Source organism: Perna viridis, chromosome 3 (assembly GCF_037379345.1).
Source record: "Perna viridis isolate PV_CMFRI_1.1 ecotype Kerala chromosome 3, ASM3737934v1, whole genome shotgun sequence".
NCBI lineage: Eukaryota > Metazoa > Mollusca > Bivalvia > Mytilida > Mytilidae > Perna > Perna viridis.
Genome location: NC_142447.1, coordinates 58,455,553 through 58,480,810, shown reverse-complemented (window position 1 = coordinate 58,480,810; position 25,258 = coordinate 58,455,553). Strand labels below are relative to the sequence as shown.

At 34.7% G+C, this 25,258-nt stretch overlaps 2 protein-coding genes across 2 annotated transcripts; one reads left to right on the top strand and one right to left on the bottom strand.

The window, feature by feature from the left end:
* Positions 1-138: 138 nt before the first annotated feature.
* On the top strand, positions 139-6,886 carry LOC148623101 (uncharacterized). Its single transcript, XM_088573633.1, has 3 exons — positions 139-459; positions 5,974-6,120; positions 6,415-6,886. The coding sequence occupies exons 1-3, from the start codon at positions 240-242 to the stop codon at positions 6,864-6,866; spliced, it is 819 nt and encodes a 272-aa protein (XP_088429759.1). The 5' UTR covers positions 139-239; the 3' UTR covers positions 6,867-6,886.
* A 4,780-nt stretch (positions 6,887-11,666) lies between these two features.
* LOC148623100 (neuroplastin-like) lies at positions 11,667-20,688 on the bottom strand. The gene is made up of 5 exons (XM_088573631.1): positions 20,356-20,688; positions 18,366-18,662; positions 16,509-16,811; positions 14,847-14,961; positions 11,667-13,369 (listed from the first exon to the last, which is right to left on the bottom strand). Exons 1-5 carry the CDS (start codon positions 20,408-20,410, stop codon positions 13,294-13,296), a joined length of 846 nt encoding a protein of 281 aa, XP_088429757.1. The 5' UTR covers positions 20,411-20,688; the 3' UTR covers positions 11,667-13,293.
* Positions 20,689-25,258: the final 4,570 nt, after the last annotated feature.

The window sequence follows — 25,258 nt, the reverse complement described above, 5'->3', positions numbered from 1 at the left end:
AAGATTCTTTTGTATTTAAAACCATTTTACCTTTTTTAAATGAAATTCAACAAGCCATAACAAATTCTTGTCTTATAACAAATTCTTGTTTTATAACATTCTTAATGAATAGGGATTAAAATTATTACATTGTTTTGCATTCATTGTTTCCACTTGAAAAAGTGTATTGTTTATCGCTCCAATACCATTATATCAATTAAATTTATTTCGGATTTTGGTACCATATTATTCTGTAAAACATGGGGTGTTGCGGTGAAGCATCTGGATGGTCAAAAATCGGTTTGATTTGTTGTATATTGGCACTTGGTTCACAGACAGCCGGATATTTCACAAACAATTGGATGAACTGGAATACAGTAAAGGACAGTGTCGATGTCCGTGTTGGGCTATTATGGTTTACAAACTGTTCTAGTGGCATTACGTGCTTAAGACAGTCGACACCATCCTCCTATAAATCACGTGAGTTTAATCAACTCTGCATCATGCGATAGATTGACACTGGGTTCTCTATATTATATGTAAGCATTAAATTTTTCTCTGTATTAAGTTTTGTATTTCAACACTAACTTTTCAAAGATATTGTCTAAAATAGTAATCAAGGAGAGGTTGGTTCCACTTTACAGTTTCAGTCGCCCCGTGCAGGTCCGGGTGTTAAAAGAATAGGCCTGCTGCAGCGCTCAGCTTGTCGTATAAGGCGACTAAACAGTGCTCAGAACCCTAGCCGGGGGCTAGGGCGCTCTGCACACAGAGCAACTGGGATGTGTGCCCCAGGTGGTGGAATGGGGTACCCCTGGCGTGTTACATGCTGGGGTTGTCAGGCTATAATACGGAAAACCTGACCGCAAACCATAGTGGTGCACCGTGTTGGGAAAGATGCCACGTTCCTCGCACGTTAAAGAACCCTACTGTGGTATTCTCCCGGAGTAGGAACCATAGGGCTCCGCCACAGGAGGCTAAATTGCCCGACCCTACCCACCTCTCCCTATTTCCAGTGGCAATCAAAATTTATCGACCCCATTGTCCTTGTGTCCCATCCCTTTTTCATTTCATCATCATTTCATGTTCATTTTATCATCAATTTCATGTTCATCGTCTGAATATAGCTGAAATACTGCTGCTCGGACGTTAAACCCCAACAAACAAACAAACAAACAGTTTCAGTCTATTTTCGTCAATTTTTTTTATGACTTGAGGAAACCGTTAATATGGCGGTTTGTTTCACCAAAGGCACTTAGGGAACAACCATTTGATTTTTATGGATTGTTTTTTTTTCATGATATATACAAATATGACAAATTAAAGTGTTTATAAAAAAAAATATATCCTCAGTTTGAAACAGATGAATCCTGCCTTTTTTTTACTTTTGTTACTTTGTATGTATGATTTTAGTTATTTTATGTTCTTTGTTGTGTATCTCTATTTTCCATGTCTGGTCTTTGTCCCTGGATTACATTCTTTTTATTACCGCTGTAACCTTTTGGTTCCCTTGATTACTCTTTCACCCGATTGGTCATCCTGGATCGTTTTTTACCATATGCTACCATCCTGCCTTTTTTCTCAAATTAAAAAAAAATGGTTGCTCCCTTAACACAAGACGCCATATAGTGGTCCGATAAGAACGACATTAATATACAATTAAGAAATATTATTATGCTTACTTCAACTGATGATATTTTTACTGATACCTTTTACTCGATACTGTGGTGTCCCCAGATGGGAATCCTATCTCGATCACATCTGGTATAGATAGTGCCACGACTATTCCAACAAAAAGTACCCAATCGCACGTTCAGTCTGCAGACCATCTATTCCAGTACAAAAATTCCGACTATTTCAAAATAATCAAACCATGTTCCATCACTTTAAATTATATATTTGACTACAACGATGACGAATAACATTGTATTATATCAAAATGTAGTATTAAACATTGCAAAACATGCAACATTCTTATAACCGACTCTTACTTCTCTAGTTCCCATACGAACAAAACCTTTTATACAAGAAGTCACGATGACTTAAGTTACAAATCAAAAATCCTAATATACGGATTAGAATGCAACTTATGTGATCTAGTATATGTCGGAGAAACACAAGAACGAATAAACAAACGAATGTGCGGTCAACGTTCGGGAGTTAATACCACCAAATTCCCGATAGTTTATCAATATTTTAATCAAAAAGATCATCCAATCCTCCCTATGAAAGTTAGAATTTTAGAAAAAAAATTACCATCCAACGAACAGTCCCGTTCTAAGTAAAAATTATCGTAGGGAAAGAGAGGAGCACTGGATACGCAGACTGGGTACTGCAATACCTTACGGATGCAATGACAATATCTTTCAAGCCAATATAAAAATAACATAAATGTGATGAATTTATTTGACAAAATTCCAAGACGGGAAAGGAGTCATGGCCATCGCCACTATACGTCACCTAAGTTACATGATGTCTCAATAGATGGTCTCCTTCCTTTCATACAAAAACCTCCTGGACTTCATCACATTCGAACCAAACTCTATTCTATACCTCTCACTCTACTACACTCCCTTTACAAACAAGTCTTGACACTCCTGTTTCTGACCCCACTTCATCATTACACAGACTTGTTGCCATCATTTTGGATATTGGTTTCCACAGACTCTTTAAATCAGTTTGTGTGAAAAGTCAAGATGAAGAAGAACGGTCGTTTCTTCCACTACCGTTTGTCAACAAAGGTATAGATGCAATTAATTTGGCTAACATCCCCCATCACAAAAATATTACCAACAAAATTCTCCCATATTTCAAAGACAAATCAATACCGATTATTTCAGATTCCTATACTTCACCCATTGCATCCAAAATTTTCAATTGCAGATATTCGAGATTGAGGACTTCAAGGCTAAACCACCTGACTGTTCCTGCAAAAACTCTCCATTCAAATATGGTCCTTCCGGTCACGTCGTTACGGGAGATTTAACCATCATCCAAAACAAATCTCTGCGTAATACCCTTTCTAAATGTCCCAAGTACCGTGAACCACGCTCCATAAATTTGAATTATAACTTTGAAGTTCTTATGGATGCCATGGAGGACTATGTAAGACAATAGATAAAACGAGAACAAGAAGACATTGATTCTCTGTCAGAATGGTTAAAAGCCGTGAGGTCTTTAATTTTGAAACGAATGAAAGTTTTTTATATGTCAATGAGTGCCAGTGCTACATCAGCTTTCAAAGACCCCGATGTAGCAAAACCATTGTCTACTATACATGACAAATATGTTGTCGCACTAGCAGACAAAGCCCAAAACAACATTGTTTTTGTCTGCAAAACATTTTATATCCAATGTTTATTATCAGAGGTAGACTTAGAAAATAATAGCAATGCGTACTGGATTCTTAAATTCCACAAGAATCCATACAAACAACGTTACATAGCTGGATCTGCAAAATGTACCACCAAACCTCTTTCAAAACTTTTAAATTCTATACTAACAGCTGTCAAAGAGGGTCTGCAGTCCTACCACAACACTTGTTACTCCCGTAGTAGCATTAATTCAATGTGGATCCTGAAAAATTCGAAAGATCTTCTGAAGACCATCAGTTCAAGACTATAATCTGAATATAATAGCATTAAAACCTATGATTTTTCAACACTGTAGGCTTCTATTCCCCGTACTCAGTTAAATCCCGACTTAAAACATTATTATACATCGTTGTTCTTTCCAAAAAAAGATGGTACACCTAGATACAACTATATCGTTCTTGGTAGCGATTCCTCGTACTTTGTAAGAAAAATTCCAAATCACCTTCCAAATATACAGAAGAAGATGTTTACAAAATGCTGGAATTTTTTATCGACAACATATTTGTCCAGTGTTATGGACACGTTTTTCAACAAACGGTCGGCATTCCAATGGGAACGAATTGTGCTCCTCTACTTGCTGACCTATTCCTTCACTTTTATTTGGCTAACTTTATAGCTGATCTGATACGATCGAAGTATATCGTTTAGCTAGATCATTTAATCTCAGTTTCCGCTATATAGATGACGTATTATCTTTAAACAATCCTAATTTCGGGGATTTGATACATCGCATCTACCCCAAAGAACTTGAGATAAATGATGCTACAAACACTGTGAAGTCAGCTTCATATCTTGACCTACACTTAGAAATCGATGGTAAGGGAAAACTACTGACCAAACCTCACGACAAAAGTGATGACTTTTCATTCAGAATTGTCAACTTTCCTTTCATCTGTGGCAACATTCCGTCAGCACCTGCGTAGTGAGTTCATATCACAACTCATACGGTGTACCAGAGTTTACCGAAACTACGCAGACTTTTTGTATCGCGCTAGACTTCTAACAAGTAGGCTTCTGGAACGGGGTTATGTTGCTATGTAAATGGCGTTTTCTGGGCCTGCATTGAATAACAAGTCCTTCCATTCTAGGGTTCTTTATTTTTGAAGAACCAAATAGTATAACCCAATTTGTGGAAGGGAGTTACTCAAAATATATCGACAGTACTTTTACGCCCAGTGATCAACATCATCTCAATCAACTGACACTATTATCAACTACAGTAAAGCGAAACTAGATGCACAGCAAATCATGGTCAGCGAGGTCTTCAAAATCTTCCTAGAATGTAGTTCCATGCATTGTAGTAGAATCAATGCTTCATAGACAGCACTACTAACATATGTGGGCAGCTGAATTACTAACGAAATATACGATATTTCATCTTTTTGCATTCTCTGAGATTATATCAAACATTCATTATTGTTCATGTTGTTCAAGGCTCTCTCTCTAAACTGGGGGGGGGGGCATGGCTCTTTAAGCCAATCAGAATACAAGACACCTGAAACACTTCAGTGAACATTGAACACCATAAGAATCAATAGAGCGTAGACAATGTAAGGTACCGTTAGTAGTCATCGACCAGTGAACAATTAGAATATAAAGAAAGGTAAACTCGAGTACATTTAATAACTTTAATGAAGAATTTTCTATAGCCCTGAAGCAATTAAAACAATTATTAACAATAAAAACAATTTAATATATTATATGCAAAAGCACTCGATCACAGCTAGAAGATTGAAGTCATCACTACAGAAGTTTTATGGTCGCCATCATGAACTCGTGGATCGTTACGGTGTATCCATCGGCGCAATGAAAACTGATTTGTTCAACGTGTCATAGTTTTCCTTTTCTTTTTCGTTTACCCTGGACTTGACTTTTTATGAGCAATTCGGTGGGTGTTTCTAGAAGAGCAGAGGACGCTTACCCTACCGGTGCACCTGGGCCATGCTCCCAGGTTTTAGTTGAGTCCGATTTGCTCATTTGCTTTTGTTACTTTGTGTGTATTATTTTAGTTACTTTATGTTCTTTGTTGTGTATGTCTGTTTTCCATGTCTGGTATTTTTCCCTGGATTACATTCTTTTAATTACCGCTAGAACCTTAGTTTCCTTAATTACTCTTTTTTAAGGTATTAACGGTTGCAAAGAATTACTTAAGTCTTTAATTCGCTAATGATTATCGATTTCTGGCACTTGCTAACTTCATCTGGATACCTGAAACTTGTCGCAGCAATATGCAGGTGACATGAAAACGCCTCTCTACGATTTGAGGCCGACTTCCGGGACATTATAATTTACATTTTCATATGGAGTGCTTGCAAGTTTTTGATAGTTTGTTGAAAATTAAAGATGCTAACATCCGGTACTAAAAATAGTTAGCATCTAAAGTTAAAAATCCGAAAGTGTATTTCGCAAACGGTTGCTGACTCAAGTGATTTAAAATGTAGTTCGAATTTGTTTTAATTGACAGAGCCGTGGTACCACGGTTTTGGAGATTGGGGGTGTTTCCCAAAGACAATCGGTCCCATAACCCCTCTCCGTCGTAAATTCCTCATTGATTGACACATTTCTCCAGTCCTTGATAATTTATATTATGAATATGTTTCCTACATAAATTTTGTTTTTTCAGTGTCTTTCACATTGACTCTAGGATTAGAGGGAGCAGTTGGAGGGTTACTTTTGATCTCCACAATTATGTACAGTTTTTATGTTATGGCTGAAAGAAGTAGAACAAAGGCCGTTGCGGTGTCTATCATGATTTTTTTATTTTTAGCAGGTAAGAAGCCTTTCTAAATGATACCTTTGTTGTGACGATTAGGCAAATAAAACCAGCAAACTTATCATATTTTAAGCATTTGAAATGAAACAATTTTACGTACTCGGTACATACTAAATTTTCGAAAGTAACAAATTACTGAAAGAAATCAATGTCTAATTGGAATGACAAATCGAAAAACTTTTTGGACACTGAATCCAAAATGGGTTACTTTAAAAAATGAAGAGATTTTTCGCTCGCATCTATTTATTTGTTCCTGTGTGCTTTTCTTGGTGGATCACTATTTATTTTCAGTTGGATGTTCAGGGGGAGGTATTATTTTATGGATTCTTCAGATAGACCATCCTTACTTCATGGCTTGGTCAGCAGGACTTTCAATGATTGCTTCAGCTCTTGCTCTTATAGCCACACTCTGTCTAGTACCAGATATTAAAGAATACCCGTACGAAAAACTCCAAGTTAGTCCATCAGCAGAAATGTCCAAACAACGACGTGAAAAACAGACATTTTACACAAAACATGGAGTAGACAAGAAAAAGAACAATGTGGTAGGACGTGATCAACCCTACCGGGATCCTTATGTAAAAAGAAGTAACGATCTTGGACATGATTATGGTCGCCACGACGATCCCTATGTAAAAAACAGAAGTTATTTAGTAGACGAGTCTGACAGGTTCTCCCTCAATGTTGTAACTCCTTCTAGACCACCCAGAGGTGACTTCTTTGTCAATAAGCCACGATATTAAATAAATACATAAAAATGCAATCGTTAACAATAATTCACCAATTTATTCGTTGAATATCATCTACATGAATAGCATCGAATATACTGAATATTAAGAACTATATTTGAATAACGCTTTGCGTTTGAGTTTCGTATTATAAAAATGTTTACTTTAACGCTATTAAAATGAGGAACGCCCCAAGGAACCAAGTTGCAGGTCAGTCTAAATTTTAACTAGAATATAACACTAATCCCACACTGTTATTTTTCTCTTTTTTTATCTGCGGCAGCAGTAGTTGATATCCACAGTAACTGAATTACTGGGATTATGCACAGAGGAAGTAAGCTGTTTCTAAAATTAAGCGGAGTGCTATTTTGAGCAAGTTGTTGTACGCGTCTATTCTAAGTTTATTGTTTGGAAGTGGCTTCATTCTTATTATCGACCACAAGGTTTTCTGTAACCATTAGCATTGCAACAAATACCCATTTGAGTATACTAGAAATTAACTAATTAGTTAAATATATCAATATTGTATGTCTATTTTTTTTTTATTTCTTGCTGACAGGTCACTAATGTAACACTATCCAATTTAGTAGGATTATGTTTCCCAGTTTCTAGTCACAACCCCACGGTGGCCTATAACAGTAACTGAGTTTAATTCAATCGTTACGGCCAACAGCTTATTCATGCTTAGTAGATAAAATTGTTAGTACGATATAACATTTTTTTAATTGTACGATTGAAAAACAAAAATAGAACTCGGGATCTCCATTTTTATCATTGTTTTACCACGGGCTGACCATTTATGACGCATTGTTTTACCCCGACTGATAGCGAGAGGTTAAATGACACAAATGACCAGCCCGTGGTATAATAATGATGAAATGGAGTTCCCGTGATTTGTTTCGATTCTAATAGGACTAGATTTTTTTCATATTTTTGAACAGACGCAGTCTAAGAGTTGCACGAAATGTTGGTTATGTGTTTATCACTTTTTTTACCATGGTTGTTGTCTAAAGAGCTTTGAAGCACGTCATATTAGAATTGACAATTCGTTTGGACGTGGTTTTTATTTTTTTAGCTCACCTTGCTCGAAGGTACAGTTGAGTCATTGCCATCACTTTTCGTCTCTCGTCGTCGTCTTCTTTAACATTTTTTATTTAAAAACTCTTCTCCTCTAACACTACCGAACGAATTAGAAACATTCTTGGTATGAATGTTTCTAAGGGTACTATGCCTAGAACTGATGTGGGAATTTTTGAGCTATTAAAAAAAACTTGTCCGTCGTACTAAGTAGAGCACAGGGGGCAGATAGCAGTTTTTTGCATATATTACCTAAACCGGTTGGTTAAGCTAAATTCTGAAATAGGGTTAAAAGTGTTCAACATGATAAGATCTATGTGTGATCAAATTTTCTTGTAAATCTGATGGACCATGTTGGAGTTGTTGCCATTTTGACGTTCTTTCGCTATTTTTTTTTATCATTTTATGTACTTTCAAAAATCTTCTCCTATGACAATACTGAACCAATTAAAATAACTTGGTATGGATGTTTCTTATGGTATTCTGCCCAGAACTGGTGTGGGGATTTTTGAGCTGTCGAAGAACATGACCGTCGTTATTAAAAATTGAACATAGGAGTCATACGGCAGTTTTTTTCTGATATATCTCTTCAACCATTAAATTAAGCTTAATTCTGACAGTGTTAAAGTGTTCACCATGATGGGATCTATCTGTGGTCAAACTTTCGTGTAAATCTGTTTCGCGAAGTTGGAGAAATTGCCTTTTTATATTTTTTTTTCGCTGTTTTGGAAATAATAATTTTAAGAATCTACTACTCAGAGATTAATGGACAGATGTCAATGTTCGTATAATTGTTCCTGTATGAGTCCTGCAGCAAATAACCATGTGATATTTGATCTGTGAAAAAAATGGTTGCTGTTTCTAATGATAAAACATAGGGATCAGACAACAGTTGCTAAAATTAGGTTTTGCCAAATTCTAAAACGGGTTAGAGTGTTCAGCATGATGAAATGTTTGTGTTGTTTAATTTTCGCGCGAATCTGTTTAGCCATGTTAGAGTATTTATTGCCCTTTTACAACGTTCTTTCGCTACTTTCAAAAATTGGCTCTTCATAAACTAACGGACAGAATTCAATGAAATTTAATGTGGTTGCTCCTTAGGCATCTTATCTAACCCCTAACACAGGTTTTACGGTTCCAACGCCGGATTCATGGTTTATCTAACACCGGTGTTTGTTAATTTACGTTTGTTTCCCGAGAAAATAAGTAGGTAGCCTAAGCAAATTGCTCTGATATGAATGACAATTTAGTTAATCTATATAGCAATATGAGGATTCGTTGCTAAAAGCAGTTGCTTGTATTCAGAGTTAAAGGTGTAGAGTTTTCTCAATCATTTGAAGAAAGCACATGTAAAAAATGAATTTTTAGCTTTATCACATCAAAACGGTCTTTCGTGACCGTCAATTGCATCTTGGGTACTCCTTTTGTCATCTTTTAGTCTGCAGAGCTCAAATTTCCCAAATGCTCTCTTTTTTTGGAAAAGTACGATATAATTTATTGATTTAACGCCGGGTTTGACGGTTTTGCAATTTTGCAATTCCCAACGATCCTCTATCCTACATAATTACACCTTGATGAACTGTCCCTTACTACCATACATCGTGTACTAAGTTACAGCCCTAGATTAATTCTACGAGTAGTAATAACCCGGCCAGCGGAAGCTATATTTTATTTAGCCTAGCTGGCCGAGTGATCTAGAGTACTGGACTTTGTGCAGGCGGTGTTGCCATAGATGTCACAGTGGTATGAGATCGAGTCTTGCGGAGGGAACGACCAAAAATCTGCATAGCAAATTTGACAGTTCTAACATTGTTGGTAATTTTCAGACCCTTCTACAAGTTTACCTTATCTTCTCTGTATCAATTTGATCCGATGGAGCAGTGTAGTGAATAGATTCGTAACATTCTGAGACGTATATATATTGATTCATATCAAAACAATTGACTTAGGCTACCCACTTCTCAGGAAATGACCGTAATTTAACAAGCAATGGCGTTAGAAAAACCGTGAATCCGGCATTGGAACCGTAAAACCTGCCTTAGTGGTTAGACACGGTGTTAGGCGAACCGTAAAACCTGCGTTAGTGGTTAGACACGGTTTTAGTCGAACCGTAAAATCTGTGTTAGTGGTTAGACACGGTGTTAGGTGAACCGTAAAACCTGCATTAGTGGTTAGACACGGTGTTAGGCATGAGCGTTAGGAATTTTTATCCAGGAAAAGACATGGCCGCTTTTACAAAAATTATAATTTGGCCTTTCAAGCCAAGTGAGTGATTCTAAAGAGCTAGTTTAAATCGTTTGTAGGTTTTTTAAATTCGGTCTTAGTTTTTGTTAGAATATGATAAACTGTATAGTAATGTTTTGGTGCGAAAGAGACTTAAAGTTATTAATGGATGCAAAAATTTACATAAGAAATTTAAAAGCGTCCAAACGAATTTAGAAAAATACAAACTATTTAAAAAAAATTGTTTCTACTTGTCGGGAATAATCTGTTGTAGTTAAACTGTATCTAAGTGTTTTCATATATTTTAGACCTCAATTTGAATTGGCTTTTTTCCGAAACAGTCGGTATATTTTCGCTTTTTACCCTTTGACCTTCAAGACGAGCTTCCATGGAAAAGCAATTCACCTGATTTCTGTTTCCCGATTGGCCAAATACTGATAACTTAGTGGCGTTCGAAATAACTGTATCGAAATTGCGTGCCATGTGTTATTTCCTGAATGAAATGTAGAATATTCTAAGTAGAAAGAAGAAAATTGTACCGCGTCGGCTATCTGTTTTTAAAGATAGTACTTGTTATGATTGGTAGCAAATCTCCTATAGTAAATTATCAATCGTCAGACTTGACTTATAGTTTTAAAGTGTTCTTTCTTCGGGTGAGATATTTCACATACAATATCTTTAATCTGTTTATTGTACATGTAATAAGCATATTACGTATACATCATAAAGCAACAAATTAAACTTCTCTTATTTAAATATGTATTTTAGTATGATATTGTTGATTTATGTCAAAGTAATAGTAATTGTTCATAAATGTTCATGCCCTTTGAGTTCCTCATTTATTTTTGTTACTTTGTATGTATGATTTTAGTTACTTTATGTTCTTTGTTGTGTATGTCTGTTTTCCATGTTTGTTCTTTGTCCCTGGATTACATTCTTTCGATTACCGCTATAACCTTGGTTCCCTTGATTACTATTCCAGTTTTTTGTGGGAGTTCAAAACACCGGAGCTGTAATTTTGTATGTAATCGTATTTGATTCTGTTCGCTATAATTTGTATATCGATCGTTCATCTCGGTATGTTTAGACCATGTATTTGGATTTCGATCTGAACTGTCCTATTATATATAATGATGTTTCAGTATTTCTTTGTATTTTGTAACAAATCACAACCCTGAAAATAATTTCAGTCTGAGTGCCATTTCCTCACAAACTCAAGGGAATCTTAGCAAGCTGATATTATATAGACTGATAACGCCTCGTTCAACTGAAACTTCAGCGTACCGAAAATTTGCAAAGCTACAGAGATAACCTTAGTCTCTTTCCTCCTTTTCATTTGTTGGAAACCATACTGAATGACTGGTTCCTGTGCAACTCTTCAAAAGTGGCACTCATAATAAACACATAAAAAACATCAAATATTGATATAGATTAATAATTAAATAAGGTCGTTGTTAAGCCATTACAGTACTAAGGTCAAGTTATAATCAACAAAAATACTACAAAATGCCCATGTATATAAAATCTATTTTATTCACGAAAGATAAAAAAGACATTCTTCATGTTAAAAAATCACATCCTAGGGTGAATGCATAACACTAAAATCATATATATCTAACAATAAAGCAATAACGAAGATGAGCGTCCACAACTTATTCAGGTTTTATAAATACATAAAGTTCACATCTCTCAAGCAATCATACACTTCAACGACACATCAAAATACGACAACCTCAAAACCTTTCATTTTTCATTAATAATAAAACAATCCTCAATAACTCAAAAATTGGAAGGTTAAACAAATAAACAGCGAATATCATGGTGAAACCAATAAAACCTCAACTGAAATAGAGAACCAAAGTATAGAAGAACACGTGACTCGGTTACTGCTAGGTGATATTATGCATTATTTAATGAATTCATACATGAATTGATATGCATTATTAAGTAACATTAAATTACTATAGCACACTATACAAACTCGTGTTACATGACCTATTTACACTTGCATATTTGTATTAAGTTCATATCTTGTATCACCTTGGAACTTCTCACCAATGACATCTGACAATGTAATAATTCGTTTAAAATAAGTATAGCTTTAAAAATCAATTGACTACATCAGTTTTGATAACTCGGTAGAATGTGCCAGGTAGAATTGTGGTACTAACAATGTAAAATCAATTATTCATCAGGAAATATTTTTAATTTCCAAAAGAATCCAATTGAAGCGAAAAATTCACTTTTTAGGATGCCAATATAGTGTCTATACATATCATATATTTTTACCACTTTAGGCCTTCAGTAACGTCGGAAGATGTAAGCCGACATCAGCACCGGCTGCTAACTTGCTATTGGTAAAGACAGTCACGCTGTTTACAAATCAAATAAGTTGTTTATAAGTGAAGAAATTACATTCAAATACGACTTGAATTAGTCATCTACATTTTTCTAATGATTCAAGTATGTGGTAAAAAGATTATAACATTGCATTGTTCCATATCGTTCCCAGCATCAATCCTCGACCAATATAAGCCCTCGAGCTCTTGATATGGACGTCTCGTCATGGGCCAGTATGGAAAATACAATGCAATAATCAACAATAACAATTACTTCAATAATAAGATATTTAAGCCCTTCTATCCGGATTATGTTCATCAAATAAAAATTATCTACAAAAAAGTAAATGAATCCATCGTTTTAACTACACTTGTACGAGGTAAATCAATAGACATAACAGATGATACAGTATTCGCACAAATTGTTGCATAAAATACCGCTCAATAAAAATATCCAATAATCACTTGAACCACAGACTCCAAAACAACAGCGTTTGCTTGATATGATTGATACTCTCTCTTCAGAGAGCGGAAGATAACTACAATCAACAGTTTTTGTTCGCTCTCTGTGAGACTTTTGTAAAACAGAGGAATAGAATAATATCAATGCTGCCACACGTGTAGCTAACTGAGTTGAACAGTTAAAACGTCATTCACTGGGGAACGTATTTTATGCAAAAGATATGGTGGTACTAGTCATCCACCAACACTATTAGTGGTAACAATAAATTAAGAAAAAGTGCAATTATCTCCCCTGACTAACCCTCCCATCAATACTGTATGTTTTGGTAACTATTGATAACCTAAGTTGACGATGTTGCATACTTTCGTTTATTTCCCTTTTCTTTATTACCTGAGGTAGAAGCTGGAGCTGAAGACCTGAAATGATAAGGATGGTCAAAATTAAACATTGGTACTTCAATGTATATATATGTTACTTATTAGATCTGTACATGGAAGCTCGACAGATAGGTGCTCTATGTTGACTTAGTGGGACTTTTCTCCACTATCAACTAGTAGTTACAGTAAATGGTAGCAGGGTGAGAGGGGGTCAGGGAGTTACGACGACCCCTACCTTGGATACAAAACAGCTTTAAACTGTTAAAAAGAAATTATTTAAGCACTATTAAAGTCTAAGAATATTGGTCCAAATAAGCCCCCTCCGAACCTATAAAAAGTTCTGGCTACGGGCCTGTTAAGAGTAAAGTTTCTGTAGTTGACAAAAGGTTTCATTGCCTAGGACAGTCAATTCATTCAAAATTTGAAAAATGTCATAAATAAAATTAATCGTAGTGCTCCGTGAGTTTTCCAATTTCTTTTCCGAATTTCTCTGAAGAACTGACGTTTTTATACAAAGCTTTAGCAAATAAAATTCATAATGGCCTGGTTTAATGATCAGTTTTATATATGTACCATTCTCAAAGCTAAAAGTGAAAAATACACAAATCATATCTAAATACGAAGTTTTATTCTTAATTTTGTTTGTTTATGCTGTTTAAAATCAAAGACTGAAGTCTTCAAAGTCGCTTATCGATAATATTCTCTGTCACTGATTTCGGCTTACTTTCAACATCCGAAATGGCAAGAATGTGATATGCTCGAAAATCGGGTAACTTCCACTAAAATCTTGGTTCCCTTGATAGGATTGCGTACACTTTCGTAACCGTGATGAGCCGAATGTCTTCAATTACCCGGAACCAGATTACACAACTGGCAATGGCTATATATATTGGGGTCTGGTAAAATATATGACCTATATAGTCAATTGTAACGAGCCCGTGTTTGAATCGGAAGCTGGGTAATATTACATTAATTCAATGGTAACCGACCATTTCATCTTTTAATGTAAACTTCCTGTTCTCGTATAAGCAAAAAAGAAAAAAAAACACACACACACCCAAAAGAGGTACGTTGCAGCGATCTTTGGATCACTTATGATATTGACCAAGGAACTAGATTAGGAACCAGATTAATCAACTGACAATGAATATTCATAGATATCGGGGCTCTGATAGTGTATATGACCTATATAGTCTTGTAACGAGTCCCTGTGACTGAATCGGAAACTGGGTAACGTTCTCGTACAATTAAGCAAGAAACACACGTAAAACACGCGTGTATGATATTCAAGAGGTAAATTTTTATCTCGTATGAAGCTTGAATTATGACGCTATGGCGGTAAACACGGCACAAATCATTATGTGGAGTATAAATATATAATTATGCAAATCATATGCGAATATAAAGTACTGAAATTACGAGTGTAAGAAGTCGCTAACAATATTAGCGACTTAAAAAAATGCTGTTTCATACCATTTTCTTCATATACTTAATAATGTTCAATATCAGAACTTACAATGGTGCTGTGTCATCGTCACCCTTTTTACGGTCTTTGCATAATAATATTATTAAAACTAGGATGACTATTTCTACAATAATACCAATAGCAGGCCACAGTGGTGCAAGGTTACCTGTAAAAATAGGATTACCATAACTGTAGTTAATCATCATATCCGTTAACTGTTATAATTAGCCAACTACCAAAAATACGTTAAAATATTCAAAAATGGACCAATTGATATGAATTCAAACCCGGCATCTATACGGGGCCAATATGGATCAAATCTAGGCCAATACGGCATCATAACTTCCGTTCGTTTGACACCGCCATTTTTAGTTAGAATTGGATTTCATGAACTTTGATCACCAGGACTAAAAGCTGCAGAAACACAAGAAAATCTTCCATTTTATACAAAAAGGATATTTACGACTGATTAATGCAAATAAACCTACATGTTCTAGGTAAAACACGAAAACAACTGTTCTATAAATCATCTAGTTGAGTTGGTTAATAAAATTGTCAATAAATATGTAATTTCATATTGGTCCTGTTATAGGTTTTTGGTCAATCATATTAACATATAGTACAGCATATCGGCCATGTTTTAGTTTTCATATCAAGTATCAGTAACCAAAACATCGCGCAGAAGAGGAAACGTGCAACAAGCGCAAGCAGTTAATTAAGTGTCAGTCCCTGTAAGAATCAAGCATTGGGTGAAACATGGTATGAAAAAAAAACATCATTTTGATAGTATAATTTGACAATTTTCACCATCAGAATCAAGGAAAACAGACAAGATCAAATAATGGTTTTTTCAAATACAGAAAGTATACTTGACTGATATTACATTGTCAGAATGGTGTTTTTTTACATGCATGTTTCTGATTTTTTTTTCATTTTGCCTGATTCTTACAAACACTTACATTTAAATGTATGTTAGGTGCTGGTGGTAAACGTCATCATCCCAATTCCATCAGTTGACAAAGATCAACTGATCAGAGAAACATTCGAGGTGTTCTATTATTAAATGAATGTGTATGAATATGGAAGTTACAAAGTACGAACTAGAGTAGGACATATTTTGGTGCATCAGTAGATCACAGACCAAAGTTACAGAAGATGTGAAATTGTATGTGGTTGAAGTTCCTAATGTTGAGTGTAATGTGAGAGAGGTTGTTAGTAAGATGTCAGTGAGTGGTGGGCAAGGGTCTTTGTATTGTCATTGTAAGAGAGAGAGAGGTGTAAATGCCATGCATCCTCAGTTATAAGTAGAACAAGTATTATTGATATTTGTGAATATTTATGATTTTTCATCAATTTGTTTTAATTTTGTTTGTGTTTGTTAATTAAACCAATTTCACACATTTGCATTCTGTATTTATATTTTTATATAAATTTTGATACTAAAATGTCTAGATTAAAGGTTTGTACAAGTTGCAATTGATTTCATGATAAAGGTTGTACAAGTTGAAACATGTACCATGTACAGAAATTATTGTACAGGTTGTAACTTATTTTTAGTGGCATACAAGTTGCAACGTGTACATTAATTTTGTACGTGTTAAAATACGTACAAAATTGCAACTTTTATACAACATATATAAAGCATATAAAACATTCAAACATCACTTTTTTAAGAGGATCGGTTATATTCAGTAAAACAATTAAAATACCTACTTTTGACTCTTACTAAATGTTTAAATGTGGCGTTTCCAGAATACCATTTTGCTTCGCAAATATAGTGACCTCTGTCCCCTGTATCGAGATTTGTTAATATGATTCTGCCATTTTTTGTTAATTTGCCGACATTCTCAGTAGACATCCTATCCCCTATTGTAGAGAGGGCGGGGCTGACATCTCTTCTCCACACAACAGTTGACATCAGTGAGTCTAATATAGGACATTCTAAAGTAAATGAATCCCCAGTTACGTAGTTACTAGAGTACTCCTTGAAACGTTTCTGATCTTTTTCTTTGGTATCTGAAATATGGTAAACTTTAATTGTATCATCTTCACTATAAGTTTAAACTACTGTTAGGCTAATTAGGCTAAAATACTGTTATGTTATGATTAACGATATGAATTACAATATCTTACAGCGTATCACTCTGAAAGGTCATATTTTCTAAGGTTTTCACAAGCATTACTCGTTTTAATTCCAAGAACCGGCGCTACGATGTACTAATTTACATAAAGGTCAGGGGTAAAGTATTTAGCGAGGCAGGAATGTAGACAATATAACTGCGTGAAAATGCAAATAATATAACGAGAATAGGTATGGTGTATTTGTCAAAGAGACAACAACCCCACCGGGATGAAAGTGTCAATCCAAGGCCACCCATTGGTCTTCAATGAATGACGAAGGAATCCTCATACCACAGGGAAAGCTGCAGCTGGCCCCAAATCACCATTACGCACAGGTACAGCGAAAGAGTTGCCCCTTTATACTCAATTAACATAAAAAATAATTTAAGGTGAAAAAGAAACAAGACATACAGAGGACAAGTGCAAAAATTGCGGCGGGTTTAAAATAAGGCCATCGTGGAAAAAATATTACACAATTAAACACACAAGTCTTTCATACAAGGTATTTATATCGTTCCCTCAAGTTATGTAGCTCCCACAAGAAAGTTATCTTGTTCCCTCAATATATTATGTTGTTCACTCAAGATACTATGCCGTTCCCTCAAATGATATGTCGTTCACAAAAGGTAGTTATATAGTTACGTAATATCTTGTGAGAACGACATATCCCCTTGAGTGAGCGGTATATTATCCTGTGGGGATTATGTATTATTTTGAGGGAACGATATAATGTCTTGATGGAACAAGTATAACTTTCTTGTGGGAACAAAAATGTTTTGAGGGAACAAGATAACATTCTTGTGAGAACTACATATTATCTTCAGGGTACAATATATTATGTTGAGGGAACGACATAAAAAGATGTTGTCGCATGTCCATATTCTGCCACCATAGAAATTACCTATGTTTTAAACGTGGAAATTTCAGGAATGTGAACTATATTTAACTGCCATCGTGTGTTAGAGACTGAAGCTACTGTCATCAAGATTTATTGATTTGATTACAAAAATTCGACAGGATGTAAGTTAACAACCCACCATATTCACTTCTATTTCTTTTTATAAACAATTACAGACCACATAGCCAATCTTAGTTCGTCATTGCACTTTTGAAATATAAATTGTATAGCTTGTACATGAAATTAGCTCTCTACAAGAGTCATCGTTCATGATATTATCGATTTATGTGGTAGATGAATGTATAATTTTCTCTGAAGTACAAGTCGTTCTGTGGACTTCTTTCAAATACGTGAAGATGTGTTGCATGTAGTCCCAAAAAATTCTTTTGTTCGGTGGGGTTTTCTGCACCATGAACCATTTACCATACTACTAAGGGTTTTTTTTAACGTCCTTGCCTACTCTTGCGAGTCTCGCACGGACGCTCATTTACCATTGGCAGTGTCTGAATTTATATGGATTGGTACGTAAAAATAATGTACTAAAACTTTACCTTTGTAAATTTTGATGGCTACGGTTTTCTCATTAGAAAGAAATTTGCATGTGTATGATCCCTCATTTTCTGTCGTAACTTTAGGTTTAGATATAGTCAGTATACTGTACCCTTCCGTGTATTCCCTCTTCTCAGTCACAGATGATATGTTAGCGTTGAAACTAGTAAAAAACATTTGCGACGATTCATTTTTTGAGGTTGGGAAACGACAAGTTAACTCCAGCTTACTACCAACTAAAAATGTTCGGTCAGCATCAGGGTCGCCATTAGGGTCTGCAGTTAAGATTTCCAATTTACCTGAAACAACAAAAAAGTAGGTAAAAATACACATGCATAAAAAACGTTTTCGACTGTCAAGGATAACGATAATCCATGCGTGTATGTGTGTTTATTAAAAATGTATCATTTTATAAACTTTTTATTCATTCTTTTTTAAATTTTCATATATTACTGACATAGAAATAACAAAATTATGCGTGTCCATACGTTGTATAATTAGTTCGATAAAACCTTAATGCGATAATTACATTAGGTTATCATCAATGGTTATAACAAAAGGTTTGATCGGTTTTAATTTTAATTACGATATCGTTGTGCCAAAAAGGTCCAAAATACGTTTTCTCAGTTTAGACGTATCATAATAAATCCAAGGCAAGAAAAATCAAAACAGTCAGTCACTTACCACAATCTGGACGATACTGATCGATAACAAAGATTAACTGATCAATAATAGCGTAAGTCTGGTATGTACAATGTTTTTCACTGTTCGATATTTTCAATATAATATACAAAACAACACCAAACACAATATACTGTGAATCGATAATATCATACGAGAGAAAATGTTTGAATCGAAGATGTTCAAATTGGTTGTTGATTAAAAAGTTGTCGAATTCCGAAAAATAATCGAACACATATCCATCTTAAAATAATAAATAGATAAAACACATGAGCAAACAAATAACCAATTTTAACTGTCAGGAATTATGTTATTAATTCAAACTACCAGAGAGTGAGCAACATTTTTATTGATAAATCAAAATTGTCTATTTGAAAAAGAAAGAACCGAAGTATGCTGTGTTTGATGGTTCTCTCTCTCGATAAAACATTTCCAAGGTTTAACATCGGTCGACAGAGTGCATGATTATCGTACATTGATTAAACTTTTTTATTTGTCAACAGATTCTCTAATTTGTCTGCTGATTCAGTAAAAATAATACGTCTGAAAAGACTTCATTCCCGTGAATCGATTTTAAAGACTTTCATATCTGGAATATAGTAGTAAATCCATGTCGCTGCTACAAATAGGTTCTCATCAAACATTCTGGTGAATATACATCTACACAGCTTATCAATGCACTAATTAATAGGAACTTGTGTACTGTAGATACGAAAACTGTTCAAGAAGAATGCACATCATTTAGGTAAACTATACACGTACGTTTTGTGTTGATGTTTGACACTTAATGTTGTACAGTCATGAACGAAGTCAGTGGTTACCTCAGTCGTTAATGCAAACAACACAGAAGGGGTGATAGGACACCGGAAAAAAAGCACGTTTATAACAAATCGTATATTTTTAATTGGTAAAGGTCGATTATCTTTTTTTCACTTGTCAATGTTATGCTCGCATAAAACAAAGCATGTACGGACACATCCAAATGCTTCCGAACACTTTAGAAAAATATAATTTAACTCGGTATTTAAATGGTCGTAATTTCGTCCTAGTTTAGTGTTGAATGTATGGTTGAAGTATTTTGAAAGGCTTTGGAATGTGAATAAACGACATATTTAATTAGCTACCAAGTGTATTCCATTTTTAATAGAAAAAGATAACTAATATCCCGAGACTGTTATCTCATTTTGCGTATTTCTGTATTTAACATTAATATGTAGCTTATCAAGGTCGTAAGATTTATTAGAAATGTGTAAGTATAATATAACATTACACCTGTATCTACACGTAACTTATACAAATAATATGTCTCACCTGATGCTAAAGAAAATACTAAAATTCCTACAAAAACATGGTATTGCTGTAACATTTTTGTATTCTATGATTTGAGCTACATTTAGCTCTCTGGTGACGTCAAAACTCGTTTCTTCTGATTCTGTTATAATTTCCTTACGCTATCGACCGGCCGCACTTTGCTAACTTTGGCAAAGGGCGATAATCCACTTTCAATCGAGTTTATTTCTAGCCAGTTTTCATGTAAAGGCTGTCAACCTTCATCAGTATGATACATGAACATATTCCTGCCTGTGGCAATTCTTGTGGTACATGTATTGTTTTAATTTTGCTGACATAGAAAACCCCAGTATAAAACATCAATCCACTGGACATCTAATACTTCCCATTCACATTGTCCATATATTTGATTAATACAAATCGATTAAGCCGAGTTACGCGAAGATTGAATGACATTGTATCCCAAGTATTGATCAGTACAAGGTTCGCAGGAGAAAATGTGTTTTAGTTTTTATCTAAATTAATCGCTGTATCTGAGGTTGGTGTTGTTTGTGCCACTAAATGAAGTTAGGGTAGGGCATATTGATTTACATTCGTCTGTCCATTCGTCCAACAATTATTGCAAGATAACTCAAAACGCTTGCACAAATTCAGCTTAAACTTTCAGAAAGCTCCTTATAATGTCATTTTAAATCCATTTTTCCGTTTTTGAGTTGCTGAAAATTATTCATAAAAGGGGATATTTCAGCTTTCGTGCAATAAATAAATTTGAATGATTTCACCAATTATAATGGTACTTTGGAAAAGTTATTCATTCAAAGTGATAAGTTCCCTTAATTTGTTTAATTCCAATTTTCCCTTATGAGTAACTGAAATTTATTCATAAGAAGAGGAGGATGTTCCAGTTATCCAGTTTTTGCACAATAATTCAAAAACGCTTCCAACAATTCAAACCGTATACATCTTGAAAAATACAAATTTTTCATTTGAAAATTCTTACAGCATCTTATGTGATGGGTCAGAATTTGATCCAAATCGGCATGGTGAAACCAATCTTATTTTCTTATAGAAACTTATTAAAAACTATGTGTTCTTCTTCATGCACATTCATATGTTTATGGGAGATTAAAAACTACTTAGCAGCGAAGTGGAAAGTGTTTATTTATTGCGTTGCCCAACTGTCAATAGACAAATCTTCATGCGCGGGGCATTATCTGTTTAGAATCAACAATTAACAATGAAGCGCCGTACTGAAATGTATCTTATTTTCCACATCATCACACGATATACATTTATTAATTATACATGGAACAAGTCACTTGGATGAAAGTGATAACACTAGACAATAAAATTAACATATGTCCCCAATATGAGGACATTTCAGCCTGAATAAATCATTAACTTCATTTTTTTTCAACAAGTCCCACAGAAGGCTGACACATTGACGACTACGTGAGAGAGCAAGTCCACCAGAAGACTGACACATTGACGACTACGTGAAAACAAAAAAAAAAAAAAAACGATTGTTGTATTATGTATGCCCAAAAAGAAAATATAACTTCATGATCGATCAACTTAAATCTAGAAGTTTTGACAGATTTGTGAAATCTATCTGTTGGTTTAACAACATTCATTGAAGACCAACCATTTTATTATTTTTTTCAACATAGATATTACATTTTCAACAGGGCATTTGCAGTGAATTTGATGCAAAATTATGGCAAAAAAATGAATGAGAAAGTAATAGCCTGTAACCCACTGGAATTACACCTTTCCAAATATTTGGATCTGCCATGTACTTGTTAGTACTCGGCTGGTGTTAACCTAAGATATGAGATCTTTGGGCATTATAGTTTCTTAAAGTAGATGTTGTGTTGCACCGACAATTGTCGTGGTTTAACTTGTATCTATAATAAATTCGATAACTGTATTGAAATGTAAAGAGTGTTATACTTGTTCGTTCTTTATATGCCAAGTTACGTCCTGTGAAATTGATGGGTGACCAAACTTAAAAGCTTACACCCTATACAACCGATTAAGCTGAAGCTGTACAATATCAAATCCTTCTGATGATCGAAGGATTGTTGGATTTAAGAGACAAAAATTATAGTCCATGGGCTGGGAGGGTCAACCGTGTAACCTCACATATCAACTTCATAATGATTTTCGTGTACTTTTATACCTTCCATTACCGAATCAATTTGTCGCCAAAGAAGATACTTTTTCAGTATTAACCTGTATAATATTTGTACCACACTGATACAAAAAGCCAAGATTTTGTGATTCAATTGTTCGAGCGTCCCATTCCCTCGTTTTAGGCTTTTCTCATAAGCAATGATTCGAATATTGAAATAATTCTCGTAGATCTAGAGAATTTCTAGTTCAAAGTGTAAAAAAAAAAATTCTAAACTTTTCACAATTTTTTTTTGTAAACCGGCAAGTCTAAACACAAAAATGACTTTCATTTGTATCTCCTTTGTAAAAACAACAAATAGAAACTTTATCTCTCAAATTTTGTAATATAATTTAGAGATAAACAACAATTTATCAAAGCACCTAGACCGAGAATGTGTGGCTTTTAATGCGGTTGATGTGTCTAAAGCGGTTGATAGCACAAAAAAGTGACGCAAATGCGGTTAATTTTTTATTATTTAACGACATGAATAACAATAAAAAGTTATGGCTATGTTTAAGAACTAGCGAGACACATGAACCTAACTCTTTTTTACTGTGATTTGCATAGATGTAGATGAATAATAGGTGCATATTTATTGCTCGTTGTTTTAGACGAACATGAATATTTTTCAACCAAGGACTGATATAAAAAAAAATCTGGTATGTAAGAGACCTTTTAAGACGCATTTCCTCATATCCGATTCAGGAGTCTGTTACATAGATATTTGTGGCGTTCAAGGAAATCAGAGTAGTAAGTACTTGCTCTAGCGTAGCGAATCAATTGTGAAATATAAATACCATATACAGAAGATGAAGGGATATTGTTGTACAGGTAACAACACTTTATGATACTAAAACTAAAGTCGTCTCTTTTATCATAAATCTTAGTGCCGAGATTACTACTGTTGTCAAATTCGAGATGTAGGTCCAAAAACGATGCGGAACAAGCTGTTTCTGTAGTCTCCTTTACCTCGAGCCCTGGTGGATATATTGACGGTAACAATTTACCAAAAGAAAGGTTGCTGATGTGATGGACAATATATCAACCATATATCTGTATGTAAAGTTAAAGGATTTAGCATCTTTTAAATTTTTATTCTTTACGAGATTCTAAAGAAATTCAGTCTCGTATGAGTATAAAAACAAATCGGCTAGGAGAGGAGCACAGTTAGTGCCCATTGGAATGCCAACTTGTTGAAAAATAGCTCCTTCAAATATGACGAATATGCTATCAATGTGGGAATCAAGCATATTGCAAACCTGCTTTTCTATGTAGCGCACTATGCCCTTCTGCGATGTTTTTGAAAAAAAATATGTGGATTTGTAGCCAAGAACAATATAATTTTTTGAAACAGCAAAAGATTTACGAATAAGCGCTTTCAAACGAGATTTCAATTTATCATGTGGTAACCTAGTGTAAAGAGTTGAGAGGTCAAAAGTTTGGAGAGAATTAATTTCCGAAAAGCTGTGGGATTTTATGTTTTGAATTAAATCTTAAATTTTGAAGTATCCACATATTGATTAATGCCACTACGAGAGTAGGCGGTATTGTAACTAGCTTGACGTCCAGCCTTCACTGTGAACAAGATCTTTGTAAGATAAATTGATCTCTCCTTCCAGGAGCAAGATGAAGATCCTGCTGTTTACCTTTCTTTGTATGGATTCTTATGAAGTTTGGGAATCCAATACACGTAAGATAAGTCCTCACATTTTGTTTCTATGTTGAGAGAAGATATGAGGATTTATGGTTGTTTAGAATTTCATCTTGGTCAAAAGTAGTACGTTTGTATGTGGCATTACCTGGGATGTTACTATCAATGCCCAAATCCTTAATAAGGTAACTGAGGTAATGCGCTTAACAAACAAGTACACTATTGTTTGAAGCTTTGTCCGCAGGGACCAAAACATGATTCTCATATAGTCAGGAAAGGCATTCAAGTGCCCCACGGTCGTAAAATGTAGACTTAGGTCTTTTAATGTCAGTTTAGAATAAAATGTCCGCGTATATTGGCAACGGTCTCGGGTTCGATTCCCTGTTTCTGCTGCTTAGTGCTCTACGTTTACGATATGTTCATGTTTATAACAACCAGTGGTAGAAAGAATAGACCATTGTTGCATTAATATTTTGCTCCAAATCACATTAGTGTAACTTTAGGCACTGATTTCAACTATGATGGACATACATCACCAGTTTTATGTTTAAGATTTTTATCGCCGTTTGTCCTTCCGCGACAACCAGTTTTCCAGACTTTTTAATGCCTTTTGATATTGAACTGATTTTTTTGTGTGCAGTTGTAAATGAGAGTTCGAGTTTTGTTCCGGTTTATTGATTTTGATGGAGTTGTGCCTCTATAGAAAAAATACTGTTACGACCAATTTTCCGGACTTTTTAATCTAAACTCCTTACGAACTGATTTTATTTATCAATATGTTTCATAATGAGCAAAATATCAACTAATATCACACGAGCCCGGGCGAGTTTGTAACGAATAATGCCAGTTGATGTTTTGCGATATCCAACTTTCACGAGGTATTAAACCTTTCTATACTGCAACCGTTCTATCTGAGCAGTCAAAATGCATTGACTGTATATTTACTGGTGATATAAGGTCACTGACTGAATACAACATTTCTGTTGTGAATCCTTAACGTTACATTGTTTTGAAGTTGAAAGAATGTCGCCGGCTTCAAATTAAAAACGTTGTTTTTCACACTCAAAACGTCATTTATTTTTGAAAACATTGTTGCA